This window comes from Caloenas nicobarica, chromosome Z (genome assembly GCF_036013445.1).
Source record: "Caloenas nicobarica isolate bCalNic1 chromosome Z, bCalNic1.hap1, whole genome shotgun sequence".
In the NCBI taxonomy this organism is placed as follows: Eukaryota; Metazoa; Chordata; class Aves; order Columbiformes; family Columbidae; genus Caloenas; species Caloenas nicobarica.
In genome coordinates this window covers 27,602,410-27,627,556 of record NC_088284.1, presented here as the reverse complement: position 1 = coordinate 27,627,556, position 25,147 = coordinate 27,602,410, and the positions used below count along the sequence as shown (strand labels likewise).

Genomic DNA, 25,147 nt, shown 5'->3' with positions numbered 1-25,147 from the left:
CATTTTTTCCCTTCTTTAATAATAAAGAAAAAGGTTGTGGTTTACTTCCATGGTTCAATTTTGTGCTTTATTCTTTTTTTACATCCTATTGGGTTTTGCCATTTCTGCTTTGACTTCTGCTTACTTGACATTCTTTGTCTCTTATATTACCCTTTGAAAAGTATTTTTGATCCATTCTCAGAAACATGATGTACACACACTATGTGTTATTTTGTTTTATACTTTAGGGACTGAAGCAAGGGCTGCCAAGTATGAGAATGACATCCCACCAGCAGCCCCTCAGGAACTGCTGAGAGAGGTGCCTGTGATTCCTCTCTGCCTTTTACAACTCTTAAAAATTACAAGTACTTTTTAAAAGTTTATTCCATGGTTTTTTTTGTCAGATAAGAAGATTCTTTAGAAACTATTATCTGCTCATTCCTTAAATTAGGATTTGAGTTAGATATTTGCATTTGTTTTTTAAAATAAAGGCTATATTTCATACAATATCTATACCATCTGTTCTTTACCACCAGTTCTTGGCTTCTTAGCACCAACACCACAAAAATGGCTTAGGTGGTCAGTTTTGTACAGAAAGTACAGCCAGCTCCTGCATTTTCTCATATCTGTTACTTGAAATAATTGACTTGTATCACAACTTCACATCTCCAACTCTAAATGTATCAGTACGTGGAGAAAATACTTCATCTGCTTAGGAATTACGTTCCTCATGGAAACGAAAATGCTGCTGTTGTGTCCCATATTTTCTCATGTTTGCCTTTACCATATTTTATCAAGTTGTAACTAAAAAGACCACTTTCCCTCCTCACTGCCTTCTCTTGTGAGGGAAGTCTCTGCAAGAGCTAACAGTAAAGCTGGGCACCTTCTGTGTCTGTATCACCATCACCATCAATATTATCACAGAAGCAGGCACATCCATGTAAGATCTGAAACTGGATTTATAAGGGAAAGAAAGAAAAAGAAAGTTATTCAGGACTTTGATTGATTTCATCTAGCAAAAATGAAAAAAAAAATATCTATCCAGAATTCTCATGATGGCATTTAAAAAAAGTCTAATAACCACATTGAATTATTAGATAAAAAGCCTTTCATCAAGCTTTTTTATTTTTTTTTTCAGAAAACAGATAGTTCTGCAAGTAGCAGGCTTATCAAAGCTTGGTTTACTATGGTTTTATTTCTGACTATTAGATTCCTTTGTTTCTAACAGATTCAACCACCAGTGGAAGTTTTCCCTGTTCACAGCCCTCTCTCATTTGCAGCTTTTTTATGGTCTACAGGTACAGTGAACACACTTTACATCTCTTCACTCAGGAGAGGCATTTCCCCTTTAGTTGGTGACTTGTTTTCAAGAAACTTGCCAGAATCTAGTATGTTTGAAATCTCTGCACCTCTGCTAGGTTCAATTGAGGTTGACCAAAAGATTTAAATGTAGGCAGACATCCCAAGACAAAAGTATTTTGTGAATTGCTTCCACTCATTTGTGCTAATGCAGTACGTGTCTTTGCATGTAGCCAGAGACCTGGTGTATAGATGAGTTCTCAGAAAGTTTCATTTCCTGATTTTTTATAAATTTTTCTGGATCGTAGAGATGGTGTGTGAAACAAAAAAATATTTTGAATTTTAAAGGTAATTCTAGTGAAAGGATAAAAAGTGTTCACTCTTTTCATGTGGTTTCAGATGTAACCAAGAATTGTTCTGTCAATATAGATAAATTATGCAAGAGCAAAAATGTTTTTAGTAGTTCTTAACTAAATAGCTGTATAATAAAGTATATATATCAGAGATATTATGGGTTTGCAGGAACAACTCTGTAGTAAAGCCACCAATGTTCATTGTGTCAGCTTGTGAGAAGTAACTACTTTTCTGTTTAACAGTTGAACAAATAGAGCAACAAGCTTAGTTGTTCTCAAGTTGAATTCTTGAGAACTGAGGTGCATCACAGCTCTTACCTTGTTTTCTTTTTGAGGTTTTAGGGAAATATCACTGTTTAAAGTCACAGACAGATGTTCTCTTTCAGGTTCTCATCACAGAGATTACTACAGGTTGCTAAAAGTTACTGCCCAAAGTTGTTTTGCAGTCAAGTACTCTCTGTGCGTGCTTCCTAATATGCTCCTGACAAAATAAGCTAATTGAGCTCAGATCAGCAATTTAAACAGAGCTATCTTAGCTCATCTTGTTTCAAGCATGTGAGCTCTCTTAAACCTTTTCCACCAGCAGTGTGTGGCATTAGTAATTCATAGTAAGGAGCTGTTACGGAGCAGGTTTGAGCTGAAGTGGCAGAAGACATTTCTCCATGATACATGTCTGAGCACCAGGTAATTTGATACAGGTTTTGGAAGGACAAATGTGCTCAGGTGCATAAAAGTGTTTATCATATGATAGATGTCTATGAAAGTATGACTACCATGGAAAAAAAACCTGATTACATATATAAAAATACAAAAATGCTAGTGAATTAAAACTAATGAATAAATATTGCAAAATAAAAAATAACAATGATGGTATAATAAATGTAGGTTTGTGAGAACCTGTTTAGCAGTGACTGACTGCTTACTCTTGGGAGCTGTCTGCTGTGGTGCATCTTTTTTTAAGGCTTTTTTCTGCTGTTTTATAAACTTCTCTTGGTTCTAAGCAAGAATTGAAGAAACTGCGCTGTAGTGAGACTTCCTGTGACCTGAGAACCATATCATAACAAACTTTCCATAACATCGAATGTTGCTAAATAAGTTCTGAAAAAGAAAAAGACCACCCACAACAACAACAGAAAAGCCAATGCTGATATGCCGAAAGACAGCATCGCTTGCTTTATCAAATTACACACATAAATCTAGTTAATTTAAAATTAGCTAAAGTACTATGAAGAAACAACCAGTGCTCTCGAAACTGACTCTAACTGATGACTAAGCAAGATTTTCCAAACAGAAAAAAATAATTTTACCCAAAGTTTTGAATTTGTCAAATCTCGAAGGAAATGTACAGTCTTGTTGGGTCACGTCAACACAATAGATTCAGGAACATGCAGCAGGAGAAGGTGCTCCTAAATCAGGAGTTGGCGTCCTTTCCTCTAAATCAATACTAAGCTGCAGTAGTTAGTAGGCACTCACATGGCTGCCAGTTTACAACGTTGTGATATATTTGTCAAGATATGAAGTTGGTGTTTGTAGGCATGGCTGACTTGCCTGGAAAAATATTCATGGTTGCACTGCTCTAGTATTTTCAGGTGGGTCCTACAATCTCTATAGCTTTTAGTTATCAGTGGTATAGTGCACTGTACCAATCTGTAAAGGCCATGCCACTAGTCTTCTGTGTCAATAATGGGCAAAATGACTGTAAGGTAAATAGGTATAATTTAGATACGGTTTGTTAATCCACTCTCACAACAAGAAAGGAAGGTGTTCCATTCAAGTTCTTGTTAGGTTCAACAATGTTATTATTTGAAAGAAATACAATTTGCTCCTCTTCCAAAATGTAATAGTGATGCCTTTCAAGTTGCTTTATAAATTGAGAGAGCTGCACAGCACTGCTGTCAGGGACTCACTGGCAACTACAACAGTCCGGACTGCTGTGGCCCGGCCAATAAGCAGCCATCCTAAATGATTTTTTTGGTTTTCAACAAGAAATAGCCTTTATTTAGGTCAAACTTGCTATAATGAATATTGATAAATGTTGTTATGTAAATGTACAAAATTAGAAATTCTCCTGCAAATTCCTAATGGAATAAAATATTTGTAATTATTGGCAAATTACTTATCTGTTTAGAGACATTATTAGTAGAACAGAAAACAGTATTAAAAAATGCAGCCTACATCTGAATTAGGAAAAAGCTTTTTTTTTTTCTGACAACATTTAACAGGAGATTTCCTTTGGTTAAACCCTCCTTGCTGGTAGAAAGCCCACCAATTACTTTTACGAGATCTTCCAGGCCTGGACAAGCGATAATTTTCTTACTGCAATGTCTGTATTGTCCTACTGCCTTCATATTTATACCTGGAGTAGCAGAACTTTAATGGTTTTGCACTCAGCTCTGTGGATTTCTGCTAAGTTTTGTATCCTAGATGATACAGTGCAGTTCTTGTGTAGGATATTGGGTCAGAGCTATACAGTCCAGCTACAAGTTTGTGCACAAAGAGGAAAGAAGTTATCCATAGTGAAAAATACCGTTGTTTGTGTTTCTTTAGGTGTGTTCCAGGATTTCCTTTTAAACCCATGTAGTTGAGAAATTCTTCTAGAAATGTTGTTTTGAAATTGGGACAGCTCTAGCTCACCTCGTAAACATAACCTTAAAAGTTGATTAACAAATCTCATCCTAAAAAAAAAAAAAAAAAAAAGAGAGGGGAGAGGGGAAGAGAACCTGTTGAGATGTTAAAATCTGCTCTTCGCATAGGTGAGTGTCCTATGACTAAGGATAAATGGGCTTTTAATGATTAATTGAATCAGAGTCCAGATCTTCATTCTACGCTGTTCTTTCTTGCTGTTAGGAAATCAGGTATTTTAAGAAACAAGTTTTTGATTCTTTACTGTGCCAAGTTTCCTTTTGCAGCACTGATGAGGAATCATTAGTGAGCTTGTTAAGGTCCTTCATTCTCAGGGCAAATTTTCACATGAGCCTCAGGTAGCACTACAAAACTCATAGCAGCTGCCTCTGTTCAGATCCCAAACTGGCTGCCAAATGTATGTGATTGTCTTCAGATGTTCAGAAATCTTAATTTTATTTTTCACTAGAAAATAATTACTTTCAAAACCCAAAAACATCTGTGGAAGTGTACTCATATCACTGAAATGTAGTCTGGGAAAAATTCCTGAGGTCCTTCAGGGAGTGGTATAAGAAAAGCAATGCAGGGGCACACTCAGGCTGAAATATCTCCCCATCTTCCTGATAATGAGGAAGGGGAAGATCTCAAATAATGTAGTTATTGTGTGCATTTCAGCATCATCTCTTGGAGCTGCTCTGCTTTGTATAAATAAGTAAATAGTTGAACCACAGAGGTACTGATCAATTGCAGGGCTAGGAGGGGAGAAGCTTCCTTTTTATTATTTATTCATATCAGAAGAAATTCAATAGAAAAAAATTGAACAGATCCACTTCAAAAACAGTCAACAACCCTGCATTCAGGATGCTTACAAAGGATATAGGAAACCAACAAATAATTTTGAACCCTCTCTGTTCCAGGTGAGTTACATAATAATCAGGCTACTTTAAGGTAATGTTTTCTTTTATTGCATTTCAGAAAAAAAACCAAAACAAAACAAAACTAACAATTGAACTAGTTTGGTGTTACCCTTCTGTAGAGTAGGACATGTATATGTTTGGGTTTTTTTTTTTAATCTCAAAAGTATTCTGGGATGGAAGAATGTTTTCTATCAGTTCTAATTTGGACGTATATCCATGAGAAAAGAACGTGTTGGGCAATTTTTGTCAAAAAAAAAAGAAAAAGCTCCAGAATGTGGTAGATTAATTATTACTATAACGTATTTCACCTGCACCTTTTTGTTCTTACTCTATTTTTGATCTCTTTTATTTAATCTACCTAAAAATTAGGGGCAGATCATCAGTTAAGATGAAAGAGTGTGGCACTACATCAACCAACACTAAGCTTTTGGCACTGGCCTTCTAGAACAAAATATGAGGCAAAAATCCTTCTGTGGGTTTCAGGGAAATGAACTGTTAATGAATATTGTGAAAGAGCTGAAATTTGCTGTAAGGGAAAGACTGACACAGTGTTTGTCAAGTTTTCAACTTGACGCATGGAGAAGCAGGTTGAGCTGTCTTGTGGTTTTACTGGATGACGTTTGTCTGTTGCCTACCTGTCATCCAAAACAAACCCTCTCCCAGCCTGGCCTTTTCACAGCCACAAAAACAGTGACTGATACTTACAATGTCGGCTTGAGAGTTAGTAGCCTCTGGGATGATTTCCTGAGGCAATATGACACAGAAGTGTAGCAGAAATAATAATTGACTCATTGTCCACTGTAAAGAAATCATATGACTAACACAGTTCATTCAGTTTAAACTGTAGATTTCCTATCTATGACAGAAATCTAGTAATAGTGAGGCGTATCTGACTTCCAAAGGAGTGTTTGTGGTCCTCTGCAAAAGCCAAAAATCCCACCAATGGAAACAGTATTCTCTTACAAACAGCATAAATAGGAAGTGAGATTGTATTTAGAAAACTAAGGGTGAAGACCCATAGTTCTGATGTATTTGCACCATCTATTGTATAATGAGATCTAATCCTCTTGGGTGCTACTAGAATGATATTTTGACTATATTAATAAGCAGTGACACTAGATCAATAGTTATGAAAATATGATAACAGTAAAGGTTCTTTTAGAATTATCTTATTAAAACCAAACTAAGTTTATCTGCTTCCTTAGTCTTATAATTCGTAGACAAAAAGATTATTCACCTCTTCAGCAGTGTCAGAGATAAGCGTGGAATTTTACAGGAGATGCAGTAGATGACCTGCAGATTTTATAGAGTGAGGGTCTGATTCAGCACATACTCACTGGGAATAATCCATCAAGAGTATCCATTCAGATAGGAAGTTCACATTTTTCCATTATCTTTAGCAGGGCACAACGGTCCAGTGATAGGGAGTGTGTTGCTAGCCCGAAGGCTGATTCAGATATCACTTGACCTGAGAGGAAAGCATTAAAAACTAAATAAATAGTGAAGTTAAAAGTGGTGTTTATTTGTTTCCTGTGTACTTAGTTTAGGCAAGAGTGCAAAAGTGTAGCCCATTTGTGCCATGTAATTGCACTCCAGCTAATTGAGTGTGAAGGGAAGAACAGTTTCATGAAAGGGAAGGAGGAAAATTCATTCTTGCTGCTGCCCTTTCTGCTGCTTTCAGGAATGAAGATGAATGAAGTTGTGTGTTCTTGGATTTCTCTTTTTGCTTTGTTGGAAAGAGAGCAGATTTCCTGTTACCTAACTGTGGCAAGGCTGGAAAGTGTCCTCTCTCCTGGAGTCTCCAGGGCCCCACATAAGGATAAAGCCTGTCTCCAGCTGCTCTGTTTTGCCATCAGTTAATTTATTTTCTCTTATCAATATCATGCAAATCTGGTTCAAATTACAATTAGCACCAGAAACACCTGGGACACTTTTAGAATACTTTCTTTGGGAAACAGGTATGTATTGCTAATAGCCACCTATTAATTTTTGAAATCATTGACCACTGTTAGCTAAATCTGACAGGGAGGTGATGATTTATGGAATTTATTAAAAACAAACCATGTAAACCCAGGTAATTTTATAGAGGAACCTATTAATGCTGGTTTTTAAGAAAAAGAAAAAGCAAAACAAAACAAAACAAAAACAAGCAAACAACAACAACAAAAAAACAAAACCAAAAAAATGCAATTTGAGCACATTTCTTGGTAGACACCAGATGACCTAGAAGGAGAAGAGCCAATATCAATGCCTTAAATCTTGGAAAGCTTTCACTTGGCTTTCCCATTTTATCAGACACCAGGAATTCTATTGAGGTTTCTTTGGCAAAGACCAGCTGAAGTTTTTTCTAAACTTTGGCATTTATAATTTTTAATACAGTGTGAACTCAGGCTGCACTGCTGGGTGTCATGAAGTTCAGAAGTCAAATGAACAAGCAGACACAAATGCTTAGGGAAAGATACTTTGTTAGTTCTGGTACTTACAGGTATCTTTATTTTTATTTTATTTTGCAGTGATTTCTGAATATGCATTGGTAAACTTTTTGAGGAATTCTTAAAACCAAACAGGGATCCTGGAATTCTTTCCCAGATGTGACTCCAAATTTTCATATTTCAGCTTGATCTAAACAAGTTCCAGTTGGTAATATTTTGTGACAGGACAGAGTTTCTAAGTCTTGGATCTATTGGCATCTCAGACAAAACCAGCAGTAACCTGCTTAAAAGTGAAGTTGATGCTTTCCAATAGGCTTGTTTGATTTTGTGGTTTGGTGGGGGTTTTTTTGTTTGTTTGGTTGGTTTTTTTGTTTTGTTTGTTTGTGGGGGTTTTTACCCTGTTTTGTTTATTTTTTTAACAAAAACTTGAGCTATTCCTTTGTGTTCTGATCATATGTTCTAGGAAAGCAGGAAAACAAAATTGTTAATAGGTCTTTTTAACAGTAAACTTTTACATGTATAAATTTATTGATTAGTATTTCTTGTTTTCATTGTAATGCCACGAATAACATCAGTTGAGCTTTTCAGCAAAACCCTGATGGGAACAATGTAATATCCTTCGATCCCTTCTACTAGGGTCAGAGACTATTACAGAACACCAAACATGACAGTGTGGTTATTTGAACCACTCACTTTTTGCCCAGATGGCTTTCATTTCTTCGACTGCTAGTTTAATCACAGAATCACAGAATGGTTGTGGCTGGAAGGAACCTCTGGAGGTCATCTGGTCCAATATCCCTGCTCAAGCAGAGCCACCCAGACCCAGTTGCCCAGGACCATGTTCAGATAGCTTTGGAAGATCTCCAGGCATTGAGACTCCACAGCCTTTCTGGACAACCTGTGCCTGTGCTCTGTCACCCTCACAGTAAAAAAGGGTTTCCTGATGTTCAAAGGGAACCTTCCACTTTTTTCTGTTGGTGCCCATTGCCTCTGATTTTGTTCAACTTTGAAAATCTCTCACTTGTCTCATTATGTTGAATCAACAGCAGTATCCTCAGAAACAAACTGTTTTACAGCTACGGGGGAAACTGATCTTAAGGATACATTCTCACACCTAGAAAAAATATTTTTTGTATGATACAAGAAATAGGATAAGAACACAGCTTGAGTAATGAATCCATTATTGAACTCCTTGCCCACAAGTCTCAGCATACAGAATCAACACAATTACAACCATTGGGGAAAAAAATATGTTTAGAAAAGAAACAGACCTTTTCTCAAAATGCAGCTTGTTCATGCAAAGAAAGCAATAAAAAAGTTTGCAAAGTACGTTTTGCTACTTGAAAATCAAGAGCTTTCATCTTTTTTTCTCTATTTTGGTCAAGGTTTATTGCTTGGTGGAAGGGCTTACTTCTTTTCACCAGTGATTCAGTAACAATTGTCCTTCTGGCAGATTCTTACAGGCAGTGGAGTAAGGAATGTTTTAGTACTTTGCCTAAGTGGTCAGAGGAGAAGGGAGCATCAGGTAGGGATGCATGGTAAAAGAAGAACTTTCATTCGCCCTTGTTGGATATTTGATAAGAGCGAAGAATGGATTTAAGCATTCACGCTGCAGATATTTTTATGTGCTCTGTCATTAAAGCAGTAAATTATTTAAATACATTGTATGTACTGAATGCATGTTTTCCTGCTTGGCTACAATGAAAAATACTTTTCTGATAGTCTGCTGTAGTACTCTGGCATCACGAGACTGTTTCTTAGGATGAATTTGCAAATACCTAACACAGAAATACTTCTAGACTTTAGAAGAAATCATATCAGTATGAGTAACTTTGTTTCAAAGTTTTTTCCAAGAAGTAGACCAAATGTTTAGCAGACAAAAACATATTAACAGAATGCCAGCACAAGTGACATCCCCATCCCCGCACAGTGATACTGAGCTACATAGTGAGAGCCTGAAGATACAATTCTATCTTTATGAGAGCCAAAAGTGCCTTATTTGCTCTGAACTAACTATAATGGGACTGTTACAAGAGCCCAATAACTTATTCATAGGTACCTGCAGCCTTCTTGTTGCCTGGTTTTGTAAGAATATGAACATATGTTGTTCATACCTTTGCCCTTGAAATACAGTCTTAGGGTATAGTGAGATTGTTATATGACATATGTAGATTTTTCTGAGACCTTGAGAGAAATACAAAACGTTGAGGCGGGGAGGAGAGGGGGGAACTTCACTTTTTTCCTAGATCCTTATTTAATATGTCTTTTGTCCATATATTTCCTTATACAGTCATTTTATATAACATAAGTGTAGTTAAGTTTTTTGACAAGTTGTGCATAACTGGACTTCATAATTTTGCTCCTGTTATTTCCTGGAGGTTACTACATTCTCTCCAGTTTCCATAGCCTAAGTGCTATTAGCGCTAATATAAAGTGATACATTGGGGAAATCCTGCAGATCATCACATCCTGAAAGAAGACCAGTCCTGATCATTTGGACACAGTCCGTCTATGCGTAAGGCTACTAACCGGTACAAAAGATTTTTCTTCACTAGAGTGGAAACTTTGAGAGATTCTGTCATGGAAGAAAGTGAGTGTTCAGAATGGGACCATCAAAACAGTTTCTGAGAAATCTGCTGCAGTTGAGTTGTCTTCCCAGATACTTATTCCAAAATCTGATCAAGATTATTTGGTTTTACTTGTGATTGCAGAGGGAGGTCTGCAAATTTCTAGATGTTAAACAAAAATATGTTTCATGATTACATTTTATCAACAGCAAGAAATATTAACATTCCACAAAGATAGCCTTTTACGTCACAATATTTATGATTTTCTCAGTAAAGCCTAAAAACGTGGTTTTTTTCAGTTGTAAAATAAGTGACTAAGAAAACGCATGCTATTTCTATACTGAATCAGTGTTAACATGGCTATGTTTAACAGAAGGTGCCAACCTTGACTAAAATGTCAGTCACTTCAATATATAGGCCATCAGTTAAGGCTGTAAGCACAAACATCCTCATTTACAGAAATATGCTAAGTTTGAACCGCAGAGGATTTTTCTGAAATGCTGCAGTAGCAAGAGAAACTGAAACTCTTGGCCCAGCAATTCTGTTGCTCCAAACTTCAAGCTTACACTAGATAGAAGAGCAAAAAGATGGCCAGAAAATTCAGGGAATGTGTCCAGGGTTTGATTCTCACAGTAGATCTTCATCTCATCTTCATTTAGAGTAGCCTGGAGATTTCCAGAGCTTCTTCCAGCTGCCTGCATCCCCAAAGACAATACACGTGCTGAACCTATCTGGATGATGTCACTGCTCGGTGGTGACCTTGTCTTGCCTCCAAGACACTCCCATTTTAAGGCAACACAATGGTTAAAGCCTTTAGCTGTGCGCTTGCTGAAGCAGCTCTTTCCAGATTCTGTGCATCACTCAGGCAACCTAAACTGATCAGACAATAATGAAAAATCTGTCCTTACCTTTTCCTTCTGTGGTGACGAAATTCCTTAAAGTATTGCAAAAGGTAGTACAATTGCACTTGAGCACTAGTAGAAAAGTCTAGTATTGCTTTATGTTCTCTGGGAATAGTAGAACACTGTATATGAAAATCATGATGAACCATTGAGTAAAGTGGACGCTCTTCCTTATTATTGCTATATAGTAATTTCCCCCTCTGAAAATTTTGAACAGAAGTTGCTCCCAAATAAGCGTCTGAATGTAAGTACAACTATGTCTGGTGCTGTGTTAGGAGCTGTGCTAAGAAGCAAGTCTTTTTGAAAAACAGATAGTAAAATACCTTTTTTTAAAAAAAATAGGTGTGCAGTGCCAAATGATTATGGCTGAGCTTTCTCTTTCTGCTAACCTTTCATGGTTGTGTTTGTTTGTTTGTTTGTGTGTGTGTGTGTGTTGTTTTGTTTGTTTTACTAGGTACTGTACTGAAAACTACATATGGTAGAATTGTTTGTAGTAATCTGTGAACTGTAAAGAGAACATTTGCTATAACTTCCTTTTTTTCAGAAAGCATATATGAAATAACATGTAAACTGTTAAAGCAACAGGTGTTAAACTGTATTTTTCTCCTTCTTATTAAAGCCTATGAGATATTTTTTAAAAAAACCTTTGAAATTTCAAACCCCCTCTCATTTACAGAAGTTGATCTGGTTTAGGACTTCATCATCCGGGAAAACCAACCAAACAAAAATAACATAGACATACAGACCAAAAAAAAAAGGAAAACTTGGTCATGTGCCTGTATCAAAAACTGATTAGTAGATCAGTCATATCAGTCCCGGCTGGGAATAATTACAGGGTACTACTTTAGAGGTAACACAGAGGTCAGAAGCAGTGTTGTGAGACTGCCAAAGCTACGTGGCTGATAATTATTTCTTTATTCTTAGCTTAGTGATGACGGGGTGTTACACTTGAAAAGCTCTTAACCTCGACAACATTTTTCACCACACTGTGTAGCAACAAAAGTGTGGGCCAAATTTAGAGGTTCAGTACTGTTTATCAAAAAGCTTTCCTATGACTGTTCTGCCTTTCAGAACTGCATGCTTGTTTAATGGGTACTTTGTCACAAGTTAGAAACTCTCTTATTTTCATTTAAGCTATCAGGGCCGGGCTGAGGACTCTGCAAGCTAAGAATTGTCAAGAGGTGCAGCAAGGCTTTAGCCTGGCCTTGGGCATCAGAAGTTTACATAGTCTGAGCGGTCAGTCGGGTCGCTATGGCAGCCACAGACTCTTGAAGTGTGGGAGTCAGGAAGAACAGATCGTGAGAAACATCCTATGGGTGGTGGGACTTCCTTGTCAGTGGCAAATTCTGGTTTCTAATGTGCTTTGAGATATAGTAGTAGATAGTAGACAAATATTGCTGAATGTAAGGTGCTGTTGGTAGTATAAATTACTGCTATGTGGATAACAAGAAACATACCTTTTAAAATAAATAACAAACCAAGTGTTTTATTACTTTTACCTACATATGGTACCCTTCAAGTTTATTTCATTGTTTTCATACTGCTCAGAAAAAAAACCTTACCCTCTTACTCTCTTAAGTATTAGAAGGGGTGTTGTTTACTTGTGAAGAAAAACACAAGTTTCCCAATATCTGATTTTCAAGAACTGCTGAAGGGCAAGCTGTAAGCTAGCAACAAAATAACATCATACGTCACTCAGATTTGTTTTGCCTCACTTCATTATGCATTTTCTCCTCAATGAAATAATTGTATAAGGTCATCAGATGAGTATGCATTCGTTAATGGCATCTCTGCTTCATCAAAAGCATTTACCACAGTGCACTTAAAAACATATTATAAACAAAGTTGTGGAGTTACCATCCTTGGAGGTGTTTAAAAGACATGAAGTCCTTAGGGACATGGTTTAGTGCTGGAGTTAGGTTATGGTTGTACTAGATGATCTTGCGGTTCTCTTCCAACTTAAAAGATTCTATGATTCTATGATTCTATTTCCAGTGATGATCTTAATGAAATCTAAACTTCGAGTGAAGTCAGAAGACCAGTCATGTTCAAGAGCTAGCGAGCTGTGATGTCTGCTGTGTTGTAGAAAGTCACAGATTCTCTTTTGATAGATAAACAGGCTGTAAAATCCTTACTTTATTTGCCAGGGGAATTCTTTTCAACCGGATAGCATTTATTGTAAGTATGACACATTTGAAAGACTGTGTTTACAATTTAATAGGAGTGGGGTTTGTTGAGTATTGGTTAGAGTTTGCTGAAGTGGCAGGTTAATAATAGAGGCAGGCACTGCAAAATTTTCTTTAAATGGTTCTGCCAATTATTCTCAATTCAAACTTCTTCTCACATTGACTTTTTTTCCAGAGAATGGACATTATTCAAAATTGTGGAGTGTATTTGCAATAGCCACAAGCATGCAGAGTCTAACAACTGAAAGAACCGAAATTTTTGAGCGTGTTCTCTGAAATGTAAAAAGATAAATGTGTACTATACTAGATGTTGAACAGTAATGCAGTGAGCTATTTGGCTGTTGTCTATGCGGAGGTGTTCAATTTAAAAAGGAGTTTTAGTTAATTTGCTTGATTTTTTGCTTGTCTGACATTTTGAAAATCAGGTTAGTTTGATGCGTAGTAACTTAAGGGAGATGTTTTAAATGGGATTAACAAGACCACTGAAAAAACATTTCTCTGTCTTGGGTTTATGTTTGCATGCAGCTGATCCAGAGGTATGCATGCCAGGAGTTTCAAAACTTGATTTTTCAGATACACAGTTAGCAAGACAGCGTGCCTGGGCTAAAACTCACTTGGCCTTCCCCGCTTCTGATCTACATCAGAAAAAAAATAGCCAGGCTTTGTAGGTGAGGCTCACACCCTAGCCATGGGATTATTTTGCCTGAAATTATCTGCATACCAACAGAACTCCTGCTGTTGGAGAGTTATTCAAGAAGATAATGTCATCTCTGTAAGTGAACTTCAGCAAATTTTAAGACAGTTGGCTCCAATGCGACATACACAAATTTTGGTTTTGTCATGGGTCCAGTTCCAAAACTTTTCACACATACTGGGCGTGCATGCTTTTGGGTTAGAGCAAACACTGCTGCAGTGGTTTGTACACTCCTTTAACAGCTGGTGCTTCAGCAGGTCATCGTTATCTCGAGCACTTACATGTGTTTTTACATCTTCCCCGAACTTTATAAGCATTAGCCAATTGATTCTCATGGTACCCCTGTGGGTAGCTAAGAAAATATGGAGACAACCACTGAGTGCAGTTGAGTGTCCCGCGGCGGGGCCGGCTCCGCGCCGGGTTTTGCGGGGCTCCCAGCCCCGCAGCGGGGTGCGAAACCGCCGGGGGGTGGCGGCGGGTCCCCGCCAGCAGCCGTGCCGCCGGCGGAGCTGCGAAAACAGGAAGCGCGGTGGCCACAGGCGGCGGCCGCGCTGACTGTCCCCAGCCTGCGCCGCCCCGCCGACGGCAAGCCCGGCCTCCCGCCGCCGCGGAGCCGCTGCGCGCCCGCGGAGCTCGGGGTTGCCCGCGAGGGGGCGGCGCTGGGCCGGCCGCGGCCGCGGGGCGGGCAGGCGAGGGGAGGCGAGCCCGGGCAGGGCAGGAGGGAAGCCCAGGCGGCAGAAAGTTTCTGCTGCCGCTCTGTGCCCCCGGTGGTTCCGAGCAGGGGAAGAGCCGCGCCGCCCGCTGACCGCCCTGACAATATGCGGGAGCAGCACTCATGTGTGGGCACCAGGCAGCGGAGGATGGAGCCGCTGGAGCTCGCCGTTAGCCCTGTGAAACGCTTGCGAACTGAGTACGCCTTTCCCTGTCTCTTCGCAGAGGAGGCTTACCAAAAACTGGCCAGCGAGACCCTGGAGGAGCTGGACTGGTGCCTGGAGCAGCTGGAGACCCTGCAGACCAGGCATTCCGTCAGCGAAATGGCCTCGAACAAGGTAGGCGCCCTCGGCCCAGCCGCCCCGGCTTTTCCCACCGCGAGGGGCGAGGGCGGGCAGGGGTTCGGCTCAGCCCGGTGCGGAGCGGCGCGGAGCCGCAGCGCGGGTGGAGGTCGCGCTTGCAGCGTGGCTCCGTGTCCCCGGGCGCCCAGCCCCGTGTCGGCAGGAGGATTCGGCGGGGTGAAACGGCCCTGGGAGGAGAAACTTGCCGCGGGAAGGAGCAGTCTCCTTTGGCGCGCTTGGGTGCAGGAGAGGCTTTTGTTGTGGTTTATACACAGTTTTCTTAAATTTCGGGACAAGTTGTGAAAGTGATACAGGTCTTGGAAAGCTACACTGCTTGCGGTAATCCCTTCAGCTCCTCTTTTCACAGCATCCCATTCTGAACTAGGTATCTTTCCTAGAGAGTGGTGTCGAAAGTAGCACAAAAAGGTGATAAAGGCAAGTGCTCGATGCCAGGGGAGCCGCCGGCTGAATTTTGTGAATAGTAATGCTAACAGCTCTCTTAACACGAGAAAGGAAAAGAGCACGCTCTTTCTTCTGTTAGGAAAGAGCACGCTCAGAACCAAGGTGCCATCACAGCATTCACCCCATACACATAGATCCAGAAGTGTGTTTCTGAGACCAGAGTTGGCGCTTCCTGGAAGCTGAGGATGCCTGTTAGCCGGGAGCTCTGTGCTGGTATCTGATCTCTGCGTGTTTGTTTTGCAGTTTGCAATAGTTTCCATATGCTCCACTCACAAGTACACTGTTTTTTGTGATTTTGTTTTGCAAAGAATATGTAGCTACATTTCTGTAGTTAATTTTTAAAGACAAATTAAGAAGCTTTCTGTCTTGATTTAGAGTTTATTTTTATATTTGTCATGAACTATGTATTTGGAGAGTTACATGTACAATGGGAGAGAAGAAGAAAGTTTTAATTAAATAGGCTGGTTTTGCCTCCTGTCTATGAAAGCAGCTGATGATCTATATTTTAGCACCTTTTAATCATTTCAGTTGCTACTATGATTTTTCTTTTTTGAAGTGAGAAAATTATAAGTGTTTTTGACTCAGCTTATGCTTTCTTAAAATTCTGCTGCCTTGCTTTGATTGCCCTTACCAAATACCTTCTGTTTCTTATTCACTGTTTTTAAATCCATGTTCAACTCGACCTGTGTGTAAAATGTGAGGTGTTTGCACTCTTGTGAGGTTTAGTCATGATATAATATAATATAATATAATATAATATAATATAATATAATGTAATTCCTTTGTGCTTTTCTTGTCCTTAGAGCCTCTTAGCAGCAATTAATTTTCTGTTTTAAGAGTTATCTGCCTGGCATTGCCCTATTTTCGGAATTGTGTTCTCAGTTTTTATTGCCACTTGAAAGATGTTTTTATTCAGGGTGTATTGCATATGTACTGGCAAGTTACAAAGTCAAGATTGTCGGGGTCTGTTTTAGCACTATTTGAATCTGGTGACATTTTTTTTGGACGAATATATAGGGCATGATCTTTCCTTCATAATGAGTTTGGACACCTATAGGTTCCCTGATTTGTGAATGAATCCATAGCCACTCTTTCACAAGATCCTGGGCTTTCTTCTAGTATTTATTTATTACCTCCCTAAAACAGATAGGATATGCAGTATATTTTATGAAAAATGAGGGAAAGCTGTTTTTAGAATAGGATGAAACTAATTGTGAATCAGTGTGTCTTCAGTTTTGCCAGGTATATTCATTTTTTTACCCAAAGAGACCTGTTTTTAAAATAAAACATGACAACTATGTTGCATCTTTAAGTAAACACAAAGATGTTACATCTGATGTTATGTTTTGTTTGTATTTGTTTGAACTAGTTAAAGATTTGTTTGCCATAGATTACAAGATAAAAATTCTTCACATGTGTTTATTCAAATGAAAAGGAAAATGCGATTCAGAAAAAGTGTTTCATCTTGTTTCCAACATAAGATCGTGCAGACAAGGGATCAATGTGGAGTACACAGTAAGCCTAGTTGTCATATGAAGGTCAGTAAGATTGCTGCCAAGCTTTATCTCAAATCTGGAATTTTTTATTGCAGTAATGTATTGCCTGAGTCTGCTTGATATATCAAATATAGATGTACATGTCTAAAGCACTTTATTGCTACTTACTGGTTTATGTTACAGTATGTAGGAAGAGCCTGGTATTACTATACTGGAAAGGAATAGCTGCTGTTTGGTTTTGCAGGTCATACCCAGTTCTTAAGGTAAACTTTTTGCCTCTTTTTTAGGAAATCTACCCACCTTGTATAGGAATCTATGACATCTTTTTATGTTTGTTGGGTTTTTTTGTTTTGCTTTTAAAGAAATAAAAAGTTAAAGAGTGCCATTAACCATAATGTGAAGAATCTTGAATATAAACCGGCAAGCCCATGTAATAATATGAAAAAATTAGTGCAGAAGGATTGTAATTTTAGATGTAACAGGTTATGCTAAAGAGTCATTTTACTTCTGATTATTGAAACTTATCTGTCATTTATACAGCACCTCCTCTTGTAATATAACTGTAAACTGCAACATCTCAGTGAGGCATATAGGTAAATTATATTATTTTAGTTTATAGAGAAACTGAAGTAGAGAAACTTTGCTCGGGGCTGAGGACATAGACTTCAGTACAGCAAAGAATATCCAGGAATACCCAGTACTTTATCCTAAGAATAAGTCCTGTAAAATCAGATGAGAAAATCAGGAAAAGGAACATTGTTGATGCAGAACATCGTTTCTCACTGTGTTTCCCACTGTTTGTTTGTTTTTCTTTTTCTTTTTTTCCCCCCAGACTCTCAGCTACTTCCCTTATTTCCACCCTTTTTTTTTTTTTTGGTATATAACAGAATTTTCATCTGTGCTAGTTTTCCCTATTTATGTGAACATGTGTGAGACATAAGGGGTGGCACAGGAACTGAGCTCTGCACTAGGTAAAAGCTTTCACCCATTGTGCTAAGGCTGCCGTAGTAGAGGAAAAAGTGCAGGGAGGAGAGTGTGGTGTGTCCTGAATGCCTGAAGCTGGCCAGGGAGTGAGTCTTACCTCCAGTCCCTCTCTGTGCAGCCAGCTAGCAGTCTGAACTGTCGATTGCGTCTGTGTGGAATCCCCTTACTGCTGGTAATGCCTGCGTAAGACTTGCATTAGCATATCCCAATCCAAGGGTATTTATTGTGCTTAGATGCCCCTCGTGCTCAATTAGCGGTACTCTATGACGTGCCAGCTCACAGCTTTGGGTGGCTGAAGGTGGAGTGATGCAGATATATGAAAAGATCCTTCTTCTCCCTGCTTAAACCTGCTTGAAGCAGTAGGCACAGGGTGCTCTCCACAATCTCTGGATGAGCCCTGGCATGTTGTGGCAGTAAGTGTAGCCCCCAAAAACTTTGAAAAGGTGCTCTAGGTTGGCTCTGCAGGAAGCCCGCCAGGATGCTTGGCTGCCAAAGTGACAGTAGAATGACTGTAATATCCAGGTGATGTTCCATCTCGCAGTCATCCCTGTGACAAGCAAATTTCCTAGTGCCTGGAGGCATTGCATATGGAGTAACTGGTGGATAGATCTGTGATGCTCCCATAGGCATAGTTGATAAATAAATCTAATTTTGAAAGAACATAGTATTGTCAATTGTCATTATGTTGTTAGGATTCTTACAATACTCAGTATTTTCTTAAATTATCAGTTTCTGGAATTGGGTACTATAATAAATTGGCCTCTTGGAAGGCTCCAAAACTAGAAAACAAATAAGCGCATTAAATTTGGAAAATTGACTAAAATTTCTTTCATTTCTAGAGATCTGTTTCTGATTTTCTATATACCATGTGCTGTTAGTATTGGCTAACATCAGTGGAATGTGGCTCTATTGTTGTGTTTTTCTGTGTGATGCTTACTTTAACAGAAGTAAATTCATTTCAGAAAATAATTTACCAGTTTGGGTCACTCACAATAGGATTCCAAGGCATAATTAGATGGCTCTATTTAACTGTTCTGATTTCCAGAGATGCTAACCCATATCAGTTTCTGCCGAACTTAATTATGAGTAATCTCCTTGAAAAAAACGTAGTTTTTAGGTGGGCACTAGCTTGCCAATTGTGATTTCTAACTTTAAAGACACGTACACTTTGATACAAACAAATGGCTTTTTAAAAATTTCAAGGTTGCAGAATGAATTTTTTTTTAATAATTTACCTTTTTTTTTTTTAATGAATAACTCCCTCTTTCTGCCAAACAAGATGAAAGCAAAAATTTAATACATTTTATGTTCAGTATGCAGTTTGGCAGTACCTGGCTTAACTCCCTTATTCTGGATCTGAGAGTTATTCTGTGACAAACAATTAATAAATGAAGAATGACTAATAAAGATGTAGCAACCACTTTCAACTAGACAGCATTAATTTTAGATTAGTCAAACGTGGAGGAATACTTATAATGAAACTAATGTGCAAAAGTGTATTTTCACTTCTGTAATCGTGATTTTGCAAACATTTCTAGTGTGTTGTTTTTGCGCATCTGAGTATCTGAATTTAGACATGGAAAAAGTTTCAATATATGTTGCTTTTGTTTCAGTTTCTAAGTCTACCTCAGATGACAGCATTTTTGCAGGATTTGCTGATAACTGGTAATGAACCCAAGTTTGCAAAAGGTCATTGGGTATTTCTTTCCCACTGTAAATGTAGGTGAATGCCTTTTCTGCAGGGAGCTTTTTTAGGTATCAAAGCTGAGAAAATTTAGGTTTCATTTAGTTTGACCATGGTAACTGTGAAACTACTTTTAAAGTATAAACTGTCTTATAGTTGTCCAGCTTTTATACAGTATGTGCAAATTCTCACAAATCAAAGCAAAAGTCTATTTACGGACAGTTACTGGTACTAGTTACTATTAAAAAAACATTTCTGAGATTTCTGAGTGCTCTGAAGATGCCCAAAGCATCAGAGTTATCAACCAACTGACTCCCAAAGACCACAGTAATGTAACACTCAGCTCAAATGTTAGTGGGATTTTGGTTTATTTTTATGGTTCTGTACTTGTCACGCATTACGTATGCTCAAACAATAATGTTAATGATACTTTATATTAAAAAATTACCTACCTGTAAACATTTCATGTAAACCAAAATTATACTTGAAGAAAACAAAGACAACTTGAAATCTGTTCAGTTACTTTTTTACATTCCTTCCTGAAGTCCCCTGCCAATTAGAGCTGTTTTATAATAACGTGTTTCTGTTGCTAAAAGGTATTTTTCCTTTCCTTCTTTACTGCACTAAAAGGCTCGTACAGGCAATGGTGAGCTGACTAATGCAGTATCTGAGGAAAGACTGAGGCTAATCTAAATACTTCATTAAAATAATGGACCATGTATAAATGCCCAAATGTGCATCAAACAGAGGTGTTGTGTTCCCTTGGCTGGGTTTTCCCAAGGGCAGGGAGAGCCCCGCTGCCCACATTCCTGCATGACCATTACTGGGGCCAGAAGGTGCCTCCAGCCTCTTGACAGGTCCACATGGGCACCAGCTGCTGGTTGGAGAAGCAGCATCGTGTTTCTGCAAGCTGACAGCAGCTTGCTGGGTTTCCCCATCCCCAGGGTATATGGAGCTGATAACAGGCTCCGCTTCCTGATTTTGTCTGTTCATCTATTTTATCTTTGTCTTATTCTGTGGAAAAGCTTTGGTGCTGTGGTGGTTGGTAATTTTGTAGGAGCCTAGGTAGGCTGAGTCTAGAACTAATAAACGTGGCTCATGCCACTGGCTCAGTCTTTTATTAACAGACTGGTTTTTAGTGTTGTCTTCTTTGAATTCTTGCTGCCAGCTTTGGGGACAAGTTCGTTGCATGGTTAGCAGTTTGTCTTCAGAAATTACATTGCATGTGTAGGAGCGTAATTTTTTATCAATACTTTTTGCTAATGTGGAAGCTCACCTAGAGTAAAATTGTATCTTTTTCTGTCATAGCCACTGATTAGAGTGACCTGTTTCCAATTAAGGGACAGGATAATGTCATATCGATTTAAGAGGATTTAAGCATCAGTCATTCTCTTGGGTTTCAGCTATTGCATATGAAAAAAATGTGCTGGAAACATAACAGTAGAAAATAAATTTGTTGTCATGACTTAAATTGTTGCAGAGCAGACAGCATCTCTGTTTTGCGTCTCAGATTTAAAGAGCTTGGATATTCAGATGAAAAACTTAATGGGGTTTGTTATGTGACAGTTCTCTTATGTAACGTCTGGCAATGCCATCGCACTTGGCTGGCTGACATGATAGTTTAATTGGTTCTTATGTTCCCAGATCTTTCTAGGAAAATCTGAGGATTTGGTTAGCTCTTTAGAGTGCTGCTTCTGATGAAGATTATGGTTAAGGGACAGCTGTTATCAAGAAAAAGTCTTAGCAGTGTTGAGTGCAGCATCAGGAAGCTTTTGTTCATTGAAAATTTCTGTTTGTATACTGACAGAGTAAAGGGATGCTGATGAAGTCATGAACCTGAATTTGAATTAATGTGCATTTGTGCAGGTTTCTCAATTTTGTTATACTTCGTAACAAGAAAAAAGGAAACGAGGACTGTGGAGGTAAGGAAAAACTGCCTTCCCAGGCACATTCCTCTGTTTCCATGGGCTGAAGCCAGCCCAAAAGCATATTAAGACCTCTGGGCTGGAGTACAGTTCCCTGTGTACAACCTTACATGCTCCCGTGTAAAACTACTCATGCTTCTGGAGGACAGCAGGGTTGCCCTCGGATAACCGCAGTGATGAGTGATATATATAGATATATATAAAAAGGAGATAGCACTCTGCTGGCTGTATTGCGCAAGGGTGTGCTGCAGTGAGATAATGGGGGAAACCTGGTCTCATGCAGATGGCTTGCACCAGCCGCTCCTTATCATTTATGAACACTTCCATTTTCTCAGAAAGAAGTGGATGGAGTCGTGGTGGCAGTTTGGCAGTGGCTGAGTCTCTTCTGTGCATACCCATGCTGCTTCCATGGGAGCTGTTGGGTTGCTGCCAAATGAGAAAAATGATGAAACGCCCTGTTTTTCTGTGAGGCTAGTAAGTGGGGGCTTTGGTGGAATGGTAGAGCTGTAGGTCTGTTCCTGAGAAAGAAGCAAACATGGTGGGTGAGACTTAATGTGTCTGAGTTGTGGGCAGCCCCTTCTCCTTGTATAGATATTCAATGGCAAGTATTTGCTTCCCTGGGCTGCTATCCCATTCTGCACCAGCAGAAGGTACCCTAGAGTGGACCCATAATGGTTGATACAAAGAACAATGGCATTTCAAGGCTCCAAAACAAGCTAGGAACCCTTTATGTCACAGATTCAGGCCATACTTTCAGTTTTAGAAAAAAACTAATTGATATTTATATCTCTCACTCACTGCTTCCTAAAAAGTCCTGGATATGAGAGCTACATAAGAGGAATGATACCTGTTTGAGGCTTGCTGTGATTCAACACTTTTATGCTTTTTTAGCTGCTTTAGGATTGCATCGCTTACCAGTCACTAATCTTTTGATAACTTTTTCCATTAATATAAGCAAATGGTCCACACTAGCACACAAACGGTCCTTTTTGTAGCCTCTTTAATTATAGGAAATGCCACAGTATGAAAAATTCTTTCCTTTTAGCGTAATAGCACAAAATAACATAGACAAAATGTTACGGAGTAAATAACTAGGACTTGATGTGGGAAAATAACTCTAGGTTCAACCACCATGATAGAGAATTTGAAAATGAAGAAGTTTTTCAGCAGTTAAATTATTTAAAGTTAAAATGCAAACATTGATGTGCCTTTTTGTGGCACAAGGTTTTACTTGGAAAAGGCTCCATGGACATGAGTACTTCATAACTTCTTGCTTAATAATAAAGGTGGAATTCATGGCTACTGAAAGGCATGATAAGTGACTAAATACTTGTGACTCCTTGTGACAGTATTTAGAGCCAAGAACTGCGTTGTATTCATAGTAGTGTGCTGCTGTAATAAAGGTTAGACTGTAAGATATGAAGCATTTTGGAGAGCAGTGGCGATTTTTTTTTTTCTTAAGAAATTTCGTCTTTCCAATAAGAGGCAGCTTCTGCTATTATATGAAGTTTTGATACAATGAATGTGGTGTTTGCTGAAACGTCAGTTCAGCCTCTGCGTCAACGAAACTGCAGTAAGGAACTGTTCTGTCTGTTACGTTAGTTTTGTTATCATCTGTGAAAACTTCCATGTTTAGGAGACTTACCATAGAATTAAGTGTATTATAGATGAATATATCCTGTTCTGATTTTATTTTTAAGTGGACCATAATCTCAGTAGAAGTTGGTCCCAGTTTTAGTTAACTTGCAGCCAGTCCCCTGTGTATCTGCAAAACTGAAGGCAGGCAAGCTAAGGCATGGCAGAAAGTGATGCTACTCATCATGCCTTGAAACCGTGTGGGCAGGCTAGTGGGCATCACCTGCCTGTTGAGCTGGGGTTCAACTCCCAGCAGCTCTGCTGCAGCTGCCCTGTGCCGCCCTGTGACTGCCGGGTGGCAGAGCCTGCTGTGGTGGGTACTGCTGCTTTTTCTGCTTCTCCAGCCATGGGAGACACTGCTGTGCGAGGGCAAGTACTGCCTGTGGTTGGCTCTGCTTGCCTGCTCCAGGTGTTGAAGTGGAGCTGCCCAGGCAATAGTATCATCTGCCGTAAATCACAAGCAGTGGAGCAACACTGGATCAAGCTGATGCACAGGGCTTGTCTACCAGATCATCTAGAAATAAAATTTAAACAGCTTGCTACTTCTATTAATGAAGTTGTAACCCACTAATATGCGATCAGCTAATGAAATGGAGCTGATGATACTTCTGTAAAATCCCTCAGCAAGGCAGTGTTTAACCCTCTGCTCATAATTGCTACTCGAAAGGATGCTGGTTTATGCATTTTTGCTATTGTTTTTATTTGGGGAAGAAAAGCAAGAGGGCAAAGGAAAGCCAACCTTCTAGTTAAATTGGATTGATTTTGATCTTTTATTATAGATAAGAAATATCAGAGTTGCAATTAATATATGTATCTAGTTTTAATAGTAATTGTTCATCTTTCCTGGTCAAGGATAGTTTATAATTTGTACAAAAAGTATGGAAGTAGCTTATGGATCTATTTAAAACAGCCCAGAATATAAAACACATAGCATCAGTGTCAGATTTAGCTTTTCACCTGTGAAACAACACAGATCTTTAAGGTCATTTTTTCTTCCACTGGTAACGCAAGTTATGTTTAAAAACAATTGCTTGTACTATGCTACGCTGATACACCATGACATTCACATCACTCAGTTTCCAAAGCAGAAGTATTTCTGTTTCACAAGGTGAGGAACTGAGGTGGAGCGGTTAAGATGTGCTTTTGGCAGCCCAAGTCTGGAAACATACTCCAGAGCATCTTTGTTGCTGCTTTCACGTGTCAGACATTCTGTCCCATTAGTGTCTGCACGGCACAGCTCGGTGGCAGGACTCCCTGTGCTGCCCATCACATATGTTCACCTGTAAGTTAGGTTTTCAGCTAGAAAGATCATTAGCAGGTTTCCTGAACATTAGAATGCAATCCACTCTCATCAGCTCCAGATGCTGGCAAAATGTTAATGAGGCAGCAATTACTTTAAAATGTGCCAGTCCAGACTGGTTTTCAAGCTCCTTTGTCATTCTACCTCACTAATTTATCATGTGTTGATGGTAGATTTTGCTTGCATGTGTTCATAAGCACCATATACTAATCAGTGGCATTTTCTTTTTGCCTGAAGTTTGTCTCAGTTTTTTCAAAGTCACATAAAGCAATCAAAACAAAGTCAGTGTACATTTTGTTCTGGAATGAACAGATGGATCCTACAGGAAAAATATACGGTTAACTACAACCTCATAACCATTCCTCTACGTCAGTCATTTTCCCCAGACACATAAGGCCAGGAGAATTGTTTGATGGGTATAATGATGTGTGGTTTGATGGATATAATGATGTGTGGTTGAAAGGACTTGTTCAAGCAGGTGTTAATGTATTTAAACCAGGATATCTGATCTACTTTTGGCCAAGGTTGCCTGTACAGCCTTAATGCAATAATTTTACCCAGAATTACAGGCAACCTCACACTGCCAGCTGAGATACTAACGTTTTCATAAACTTGTTTTTAGCAATTTGGAATGAACAGTTGTAACAGAGATGTCTTT

General features: G+C 38.9%; 1 protein-coding gene across 2 annotated transcripts in view; it reads left to right on the top strand.

Moving 5' to 3' along the window:
• PDE4D (phosphodiesterase 4D) overlaps positions 1-25,147 on the top strand; it is a 351,064-nt gene that overhangs the window by 285,657 nt on the left and 40,260 nt on the right. For both annotated transcript variants that reach the window (XM_065655406.1, XM_065655407.1), the window contains exon 6: positions 14,888-15,000. In XM_065655406.1, coding sequence (XP_065511478.1) covers positions 14,888-15,000 — 113 coding nt within the window. The remainder of the gene's footprint in view (positions 1-14,887; positions 15,001-25,147) is intronic.